This window comes from Bison bison, unplaced genomic scaffold, assembly GCF_000754665.1.
Source record: "Bison bison bison isolate TAMUID 2011002044 unplaced genomic scaffold, Bison_UMD1.0 scf7180017864184, whole genome shotgun sequence".
NCBI lineage: Eukaryota > Metazoa > Chordata > Mammalia > Artiodactyla > Bovidae > Bison > Bison bison.
The window spans coordinates 1173444-1183311 of record NW_011494756.1 but is presented as its reverse complement, the minus strand read 5'-3'; the positions used below and the strand labels follow the sequence as shown (position 1 = coordinate 1183311).

Below are 9868 nucleotides of genomic sequence, written 5' to 3'. Positions count from 1 at the left end.
GGTGCAGCCTCCGACCAGAGGAAGCAGAGGGGTGTTGGGCGGTGGCCTCGGGGAAGGGGAGGACAGCCAGACGGGAGGAAACCCCCAGGGCCTGGGGGGAAGGGACAGAGTGAGGAGGTTTGGGCAGCCAGACGGAGGGGACCCCCTGGAGACGGAGGCCAAGCTGCCCCGAGGTGGCTGTTATCTGTGGGGGCATCCCCCTGCACCTCCACTCCCTCGCCTGTAAAATGGACCGTCTGCTTTCACCCTGGGCTCGCAGGCCTGCCTGGCCTGACAGAAGCTGCCAGTCCACAGCTGCAGACAGCTGGGAGTGACCCCTCCTGGCCGTCTGGGTGCCCAGCACGGGCTGGCTCCCGGCTCACCCTCCCTTCTCGGGCATCCCTCTGTGACCCTGAGACCCTAGCCCTGGAGGTCCTGTCAGTGCTGTGCTGCCCGGAGGCGGCAGCCTGCATGGGGGATGTCCCAGGAGTCCGGGGAGTGCGTGAGGAAAGGCAGCGAGGAGAAGTCTCATCATAGTCTGCGGGTGCAGGCGGGCTACGCACTTGAAGACGTGGTCGCAGGGGTACCCTGCAGGGCTGATGGCCAGGGGCAGCTTCTCCTTGTTCTCCTCCAGTATGGCCTAGAAAGGAAACACTGGAGGTAGAAAGAGAGCTTCAAGAAAGGGAGCAAGTGAGCACAGGCCTCCTCCCCCCGCACACCAGACTTCTGTGACCGTGGGGGGCACACCTGGGCTCAGGTAGAGCCCTTCTCGGTGCTGGGGTGCCTGGAGCCCTCTGATCACTCCTGCCCCAGAATTCTGGGGCTCGAGGTCCCTGAGGTCCTGAACAGCCTGTTTGGTGTCAAAAGAACAGTGCAGACACTGCTCTCAACCTTCTCGTCGCTTCTAAACGCCTCTTCCAAGTCACAGGCTGCCCAGAAGGTGCTGGGCCTGTCCCGGGAAGGGGCTGCTCTGAGGGTTAAGCGGCATGGTGGTTTAAAACCTGTTCACATACTTTCTGACACTCCTTTCAAAAGGCAGAGTTAATAACGCATCTCCCCTTGAGCGCCGGCTGGGCTGAATGATGTGTTTATAACTCACGGGAAGAAGCGGAGTCTGCAAACTCGTGAAAGGACCTGTGGCCTCCTCCCATCTCCCCTCCGGTCACTTCCTCTCAGAGTCTCAGCCTCCATGTCCCAAGGACACTCAAGAGGCCCCCCAGCCACAGCCAGCGCCGCCTTCCCAGGCCTGAGTGTGCCCCGTGGGGGCTGGTCCTCAGCCCGACCAAGCCTCAGATGACAGCCTGACTGTGCTCACGAGCGAGCCAGGGCCAGAAACGCCCAGCTAAGCTGCCCCCCACCTCCTTTCCACAGAAGGCAAGACAAATCAAACGTCTGCTGCTCTGAGCAGCTATGTTTCGGAACAAACTGTTACCTGGCACTAGCTGACTAATACAGGCGACCCCAGGGCCCAGAGCACAGGCCTGACCCAAATGGGTCAAAAATCGCCAGCATGTTTAAGAAAACCGGTGTCTGAACTCTGCTCCTCTTCTTGGGCCAGTGGGGGGCATTCCCCCTAAACCTCCCCCAAATTACTGATTTCAATTCACGTTCCTTCAACCACCTCAAGACCAGGAAGTCTTTGTCTCTAAGCCACTCGTCAACCACGCCTCTGCGTTCACGCACTCATTCAAGTGTTTAATAAGCACCTACTAAGTGCAGGCACTCTACGAGGCTCTGAAATACACCTCTGAATTAAGAAGGGTGATCACTGGGTTTCTGACAGGGCTCCATCACCACTGGCTTAAACTCACAGGGAAAAGTGCCAAGCGGCCCAGCGCGCCGGCCCAGGCCTCCCGGTCAGAGAGGCACGGGGCAGCTAACTCCAGGCACGCTGCCCGCTCGTCAGCGCGGGATTGGCTCGTTTCCTCTTCTCACCATCCTCGGTGAGCGTCTGAAGGACTGGTGCGGGGCAGAGAAACATCAGCATGCTGCGAAAAGGCTAGAGCCTCGACCCACAAGTCACCAGGCCCCTCCGGGTGTGGACTCCAGCTCTTCCGCCAGCCGTGTGGCCTTTGACAAGTTACTTGATTTCTCTGTGCATCAGTTTCCTCACCCCCCGTTACATAACGATACAACAGGACTGGAGGTCGTACTGTGAGGGTTACAGCTGAGCACGCCCGTAAGTGCTAAGCAGAGGCTCGTGCATCCCTCAGTTTCTCACTGGGACGAGCGGATGAGAAGCAGTGGCTGGAGACGAGACGCGGGGAGGAGGAGTAGGGGCTGGGGTGTTAATTCCTGCTCAGCTCTGCCTGGTTCTGCTCCCACTGGCTCCGCTTGCTGCCCTGCCCCCAGCTGTACCAACCCTGGCTCCCTAGGCTGGCCTGCCCCACGGGCCGGGCCCTGCACGAACTGCCCACCAGCCTGGCCCTGTGAGTGAGTCCCAGACAACAGACTGTCATCTGCAGCTACAATGCTCGTGATGACCACCTGTGGGCCTACTGTGCACCATGAAAACATACCGTGCCATGTGTAAACAGTGTCCTCACAGCCCTGGTGAGGGAGGTGTCAAGAGACAAGGGAATGGTCCCGAGCCGGGATTCACAGCCCAGCTGCACGGCCCCCACCCCAGACCCCATAATGAGGAGCAGCAGTATTGCATGCCCCCGCCGTCCACCAGCTCCACCCCCGCCTCCAGAAGGACAGTTCCCAGCATCGCGACCCTGGGCTGTGGGCTGAGCTGATGCCAAGCGGTGCGGCCACACGCAGCTCATGTTCACTTGCCGAGCTCTGAGCCCCTTGTCTCGCAGACACCCCCAGACTCCTCTCTACCTCCCACGGCAGCCAGCTGCGGCTTGGCCATATTTGGTGACCTGGCGGAGGAGGTTCCAGAAGCCACCGGGCAAAGAGGCCCAGGGGGTCAGGGCCAAGGTCCCACCTGGTAGTGCTCGGCGGGCGGCTCGGGCGTGGATGAACTGAGGTCCAGCAGGTCGGTGGGGGCCCAGGGCAGCAGCATGCACCTCCGGATCAGCGGGTCGGCCTCTCCGTAGGCGAAGTCCCGGGTCACCTCCTCTGCACCAGGACACGTGCGCTGTCAGCGGGGCGGCAGGAGAGTGGCCGGCCCTTCCTTGGGGGGTGGCGGGGCCCCACTTACCGCCCGTGTCCAGGTCCCGCAGGGGCCACAGCAGCGTGTAGGCCACCTGCTGGGGCATGTAGAAGAAGGGGGCGGTGGCAAAGCTGGGCACGTCCGCGTGCTGGATGCGCGACCCGAACTCGTCCATGATGTACCACACGGGCACCTTCTCCTCAGCCGTCTGCGGGCGGAGCACACACCACCCTCACCTACAGGTCCTCCGGTCCCCGCACCTTTCCCGGCGTTCACGACCCGAACACCGGCCACCAGCCTGTCTACACTCGACTCTCAGGGCCTGGGACACCCACCAGGCACACCTCCAGTCCCCTGAACACAAGGCTGCCGGGCCAGGGGACTGCTGTGTGATCACAGGTCGGGTAAAGCTATGTGTAAAGCAGGCACTTAGCCTAGCAGCCACATGGGGGTGCTTGGTTTTGTGTGCGCCCCAGGGGGAGGATGCAGAGTTCAGGGAAGGCTTCCTGGAGGAGGTGACAGCTGCGATCACGAGAAACAACTTTTGTCTTTTCCCAGGCTGGAAGTAGTAGGGGGCTGGTGCATGAAGGTGGGTCTGGGGGTGTGCTGGGAGTCATGTAAGCCTCAGAGCATGCTGAAGGGACTGGACTCTACTCCTGAAGGCAGGAAGAAATCACTAAGGGTATTTAAGAGTGTGCTGGAACCAGCAGGCACTGGGAAAGAGACAGCCAGGTCACTGGGCTCACGTCTAGGGCTCTGGGACAAGGCTGTGTCCAAGGCCACGTGGATACCTGGGTCTCCGGCACTGGCTGGCCCAGAGCAAAGAGTAACAGGCCCATGATGAAGTCGCAGGGAACCAGGGAGCTCCCACTGGCCACGAGAAGGGGGTCTGCTCGCTTGCGGGGTCAGGGGACCATCTCCTGCCAGCCCCGATAGCATGAGGTCGCGCAGGCCCATCTGCCTCCCCTGGGGCCCGGCTGCCTGCTCACCCCGTGGGCCAGCTGGTAGGTCTGGTTGAACTTCCACATTTCCTCTAGCACCAGGTCCACGGCCTCGGCGCTGGGCAGCTCGCCGTGGAACTCGACGCCCATCAGGTTGGCCATGCGGTGCAGGAGCCCCGGCACCTGCTGCAGCTGCTGGCGGGCGTGCGTCACGCGGCACGTCCAGGCGTGGTCGATGAGGAAGATGCTGCGGGCACAGGCCACGGGGGGGTGGGTGAGGCTACCACACGGCAAGGCAAGAAGGGGTCTGGGCGAGGGCCAGCAGAGGGGCAGCCCCTCAAGGAGGAGGCCGGAGCTGTGGCCTGGACCCGGCACTGGGCCTGGGTGGGGGTCTGGCTCCCCCACTGTTTCAGTCTGGGAAACTCCCACCCCTTTCAGTTTCTCAAACAGGGCAACACATCCCTACCCCCCCGTCATGGGGCTGCTGTGAGGATCAAATGAGACAAACAGCCGGCCACCTCCATTGGGTCCTCGTGCGTTGAGGGATTGACTATTACAGTGATCACGGTGAACATGAAGTGTCCTTGGCTGGATTCTGAGCTGCCAGAAAGTGGGCCCATGCCCCCCACCTTGCTACCTGCAGGCCAATGCGCAAAGAAGCCCCACTCAGAGTTCACTCGCTTGTGCTCACCCGGGACCTCTGGGCATTGCTCAGGAGGTGCCAAGGCCTTGTGCGGGAGAGGCTTCAAGTCCTCATGTGTCCAGACAGGAAGCCCACCCAGTCGAGTCTCCTGGGCTGGCTACGTGGCTCCCACACCACCTCGTTGGAGGGCGAGGAGTTCCCCTGTAGGCCCGAGGCCCTGCCTGCCCCCAGCCCACCAGTCAGGCTGCCCGATACCACCCCAGCCTAGCTGGACGCTGACTCCCCAATGCACAGGGTTCTGCCTGCTGGGGAAGCAGCTCTGGTCTCCCCACCCCACTAAAGCAAAAGGAACAGCGAACACTCCACTCCTGCAGGCGGGGGCCAGCTCGCTGCGCTCACACTTTCTGTTAGCACATCCTGAAACAAACGAAGACTTACTTCTGCCCTTGTGCACGGAGCCAGGAGCACCTGGGGGTGACCCAGGCAGACACACACAGGGGCTGCCGGGCACGGGGGGTGCGGGAGCGGACGGAGGCTGGGCCTGACCACTGGGGGAGACTCACAAAGGTCCGAGGGCAGACAGGGCCCGGAGCCATGCTCCCAACCTCGACACCATGCCCATCCGTCTTCAGACCTGCCTGCTAGTGTGAGTGGAGGGGGCAGGGAGGCAGGGAGCCCCTTGAGGAGGCCGCTGGGCCTGAGTCCCACGGCCGGCACAGGTGGGAACGGAGTGGGCACAGGCACAGGTCTGCTGTACTGAACTTAATGAGTTTCTGAGTCAGAGAACATGTGGGTGGTAGTGCCTGGCTGCTCTAATTACGCGTGTGGCCCCTCCCACCCTACCAGGGGCCGGTGAAGGAGCTGGGAAAGCAGGAAGAGCTACGGACACAGACGCCCAGGCGCCCGCAGGGGCTGGCGAGTTCCTCCCCCACCACCCTGCCCGGGGTTTCAACAAAGTTACGCCGTCCTGGCTGAGGACAGTCCCTCTGGCCCCTGGAAGGCAGGAATCCTGGGCTCCAGTCCTAGTCCTAGCCTTTCTACCCTGGGGCCCCGTGCAAGGCCCAGGCTCACCTCTGCCCCCTCAACCCCGAGTCCCGACTCGAGGAATCAACCAGGCCACGCTGCTCACATTCACTGATGTGAAGTTCAGGGCTCCTACACAGAGACCAGATTCAGCAGGACCAGTGGGGAGGCCCGGGGGCTGGGTCCCTGGAAAAGCCCAGGCTCACGAGTTAAGATGGCCCTGGGATGACACCCACACCTGTGACCAGCTGTGCGATCCTGGGTGAGCCCGTTCCCACGGGGTCCTCACTAGCAAGATGGGACCTCACCACATGTGGTCAGTGGGACCGCTGGGACAGGTTAAGAGGCACCTGGGGGGAGGCCGCTCTGCAGACGGTACGAAACACAGCGAACACAGGAACATCATCGGTGTCAGGGCCGATTGGGCCCTGAAGTCCAGCTGGAAACACAGCAGCTGCCATGCACCTCGTCTCAGGCCGGCTTAAGTGGCCAGTGGCCTGGCCTGGAGGAGCAAGAGCGCCCGCAGGAACTGCTTCTCCCAGGGGCGACGGCCGGGGTGACATCCTTCAAGAGGGAGCCGTGGCGTGGATGAGAGGGTCCCGCCCTTGGCTCCTTACCTGTTGGGGTCGGCCGCCTGGAGCCCGTTCTCATTGGTCACGATGACCTTGTAGCAGAGCTCGCTGCCGGGGTTGGGCTTCTTGCGCGTTTCCTGGGCCGCCTCATCCTCACTCTCCTCCTCTTCGGCTTCCTCCACCTGCATGATCCCGAACATCTCCCCAGCATCGAAAACCTGGGGGCCAGAGGCAGGGGGGCATTGGCAGGACACCCCGTTCCTGCCCCGTTCCTTCCACCACACCCTGGCCTCTGGGATGAACTGAGCCCCGAGGAGGACAGGGCCTCTTTACTGTCCAGCTGCCCATCTTACACCCAGGAGACAGGTTCCCAATCAGTGGGAACAAGGTCCTCACCTCCCCCGCCAACACGGGCACCGTTATCAGGGTGCCCCAGCCTGTGGGACCCGCGCCTGGGGGAGGGACCGCCCGCATACACCTCTCAGTGGCAGCCAGTCTGGGCTCCTGCTTCACAGGGAAAATGCGGCCCAGAAGGTGGAGGGGGCGGCTCTGCTCACAATGCCTGGAAGAGGCAGGATCGTGGCGGGCCAGGGACTTCAGCTCAGCTTTGTTCTCACCAGAACTACCAACCCAACGCCAGGGCAGCGGAGGAGATTCGGAAGGAAACAGGGGCGAGGGGGTGGGGGGTGCTCAAGAGCGCCCTACAGCCACAGCCACCCAGGTCTGCACCAAGCAGGGCCTGGTGCTGGTCTCCTGGGGCCCTGGGCCAGAATGGGACAAAAGGAAAGGGTCTGGGTTTCCTTGTTTCCCTGGCAACCGCAAGCCACTTGCAGCTGGTGAAGGGGACAAGCCAGTTGGTCTCCACATGGCCACACTCAAGACCCTGTGTCTGCCACAAGTCGGCAGCTCACTGAGCCATTCCATGCCTCAGTTTCCCCATCCATACAATGGGAATATTAGGATCTACCTGTGACTTGTTGGGAGGGTTAGATGATTCACACACACAGAGAGCATAAAAGCTATTCTGTAAGCACTTGCCACCATGACACTTCTGAGCCTAGTCTCTCAGTAGCGAAGGGACACCAGCCACCTTCCGGGGGAGCTGAGAGCAACACATCAAATCCAACGGCGCACAGAGGGACTCAACAAAGACCAGATGCCCCTAAAGTGTACTTCTCACGACTCCACTAAAAAGAGGAGACACACTCATCTCGGCAGCTGGCAATCAGCCATCCATTCAGGCACGAGCAGCGCTGACGTGCTGGGCAGGACAGGCACTTGGGGGTGTGAGGATGAGTGACGTATGACCTTGCCCTGGGAGCTGATGACAGAGAGCCAGGAGGGGCCATCTGAGAGGCCGAGATAACCCCTGCAGGGGCGCCGTCCTCTGAAGTGAGTGGTGAAGGAAGCAGAAGATTAACTGATTTGGCTGCTCCAGGTCTCTGATGTGGAATCTTATAGTTGCAGACTCTGGGCTCTAGTTCTCTGACCAGGGATCAAACCTGGGCCCCCTGCATTGGGAGCGCGAAGTCTTAAGACACGGGGCCACCAGGAAAGTCCCAGGAAGGTCGTCAGGTGGTGGTGTGAGGACTCCAGGCAGAATAGCTGGGGCAGGAAGGGTTGTGGAGCTGGTCAGGTGCATCCCAGGGGGGCGGGCACTTTGCGGGATGGAGTCTTGAACCCCCAGCCCCCGAGAAAGTCTGGAGGCGGGGGAAGCCACAACCCTTTCTCTGGTTTGAAGTTTAGAAGAAAACAGCTCAGAGGCTGGAGTCCAACCCAGAACCCCAAATCTCCATCCCTCCACGCCCAAACCTGACAAGGAGGAGGGGGCAGTGTAGGGCCTGCCCTCTCCCAGCTGTGATACCATCCCTGTGACCACCATCCCTTCACAGAGGGTCTGGAGGAGTCCCTACTGAGGTAGGGGAGGGGAGTGGTTTTTGCAGCAGGGAAGTTCCCGGCCAGAAAGAGCTGAAATTGATTTCAAAACACTCCCCCTGGTTTCCAAGCCAGGGGGGGCAGGAGGGGCCCCCCTTCCTCGGTCAGCAGGTGCCTGTTCTGCCAGCAAACATCCTCCCCCACACCTGGGCCCCCAGCAGCACGTCTGTCAGAACGAGGGCTGCAGGTCCGGGTCTGGCAAAGTGGTGACTCACAGGTCTGCCCGTCACCCCAGCAAGGGAGGGCCATGGAAAAGTACTGGGTGCCCCTGAGCAGAGCAACGGTGGCCAGGATGGAGGGGACATTACACTCCAGTGACTACATGCCGGGCACACCTCTGCACCCAGACTCCACCAAGACCCTGGGAGCTCGGGCCATGTCTCCTGGACTTGGACTCAAGACGGGCAAGTGACCTGCACGAGCGACTTCACTGCCCACGGAGGCTGGCAGGGCCAGGGCTGGGGTGTTTCCACCTCGTGATCCATTCACCCAGCACCAGAAGACCATTTTATCCTTACAAGCTGCTGCGGTCCCCTCCTGCACAGCAGAGGCGTGGGACTAGGGCAAGTGCGTGGGAAATGCTGGCAAATGGAGGGCGGGCTTGAGGGGGAAAGAAATTCACTGTTACAAAAGGCAGGTGCCAATAACACTGTATCTTTTTTATAGCACCTACCCTTGTTTTGAACAGGAAGGTACTTGGTCCAACCCCCCTTCCCCATGTCAGAAGTCCAGAGTCTGGCTGAGAGGGTGGGGTTCACCCAGCTGCCTCTGGGGTCCCAATTCACCACTTGCACGGCTCAGTCTGTCTTGACCCAGGAAGCAGCCCAGAAAGGGCCTGGCTCCAGCTCAGAAGGTCCCAACAGGGGCCCGTGAATGTGCTCTGGCTTCAGCATCTGGGCAAACCACCAAAACCCAGGGCTGACCCCTCAGCTAGGACCCTGGAAGCTAGAGCACAGGCCAGCAGAAAGGAGCTGTCCCTACAACGGAGACCCTCGAAGCATCCGGGCTCTTAAAAAATAATTTTTTTTTTTAAACTTTTCGGTCGTTCCATGGCGCATGTGGGATTGAACCCCTGCCCCCTGCACTGGAAGCGTGGAGTCCGGACTGCCAGGGTAGTCTCCGAGCTCTTTTCATTTTTGTTTAGATGCTGTCTCTGCCTCCCACAGCCTCAGTTTTCCTTAATCAGCAAGATGACGGTGACCTGGGGCTCAAATCAAATGAAGAATTCTATGAAGAAAGCTTCTAGTTCTGAGGTCGGATAGACCTTAGGAGGGTCACTTCCTCTCTCCGAGCCTCAGTCTTCTCAACTGCAGGAAAGGGGTGATGGATCCTAATCCTCACAGGGCTGCTTTGGGCTCGGATTGTGGAGGACGCAGCCCAGGGCCTGGCACGCACAACGGAAGCCAAAGTTCATTTTAGTTCCAGTTCTCGCCGCAGCCCTGGCCCAGCCCCAAGTGTTGGCAAGACCGGGGCCACAGGTAGAGGGTCCGGCCGCCGCTCTTAGGCCCCAAACCGCCACGGAAGTGAAAGTTTAAGGCGTTTGGGCATCAAGCCATGCTCAAATCTCCGGATCCGTGCATCTCCTGCGTCGTCCATCCACGCCGGCCCCCGACTCTCCCTGTGCGCGTCTCACCCAAGCCCGCCCGGGCACGCGCCTTCCCTCCCATCTCCA

General features: G+C 60.9%; 1 protein-coding gene across 1 annotated transcript in view; it reads right to left on the bottom strand.

Moving 5' to 3' along the window:
- The window catches only part of TTLL12 (tubulin tyrosine ligase-like family, member 12), a 16352-nt gene that overhangs the window by 5827 nt on the left and 657 nt on the right, over positions 1–9868 (bottom strand). The window contains exons 2-6 of the mRNA XM_010843635.1: positions 6307–6479; positions 4072–4270; positions 3131–3290; positions 2915–3048; positions 543–619 (exon numbers count right to left, since the gene is read on the bottom strand). Coding sequence (XP_010841937.1) covers positions 543–619; positions 2915–3048; positions 3131–3290; positions 4072–4270; positions 6307–6479 — 743 coding nt within the window. The remainder of the gene's footprint in view (positions 1–542; positions 620–2914; positions 3049–3130; positions 3291–4071; positions 4271–6306; positions 6480–9868) is intronic.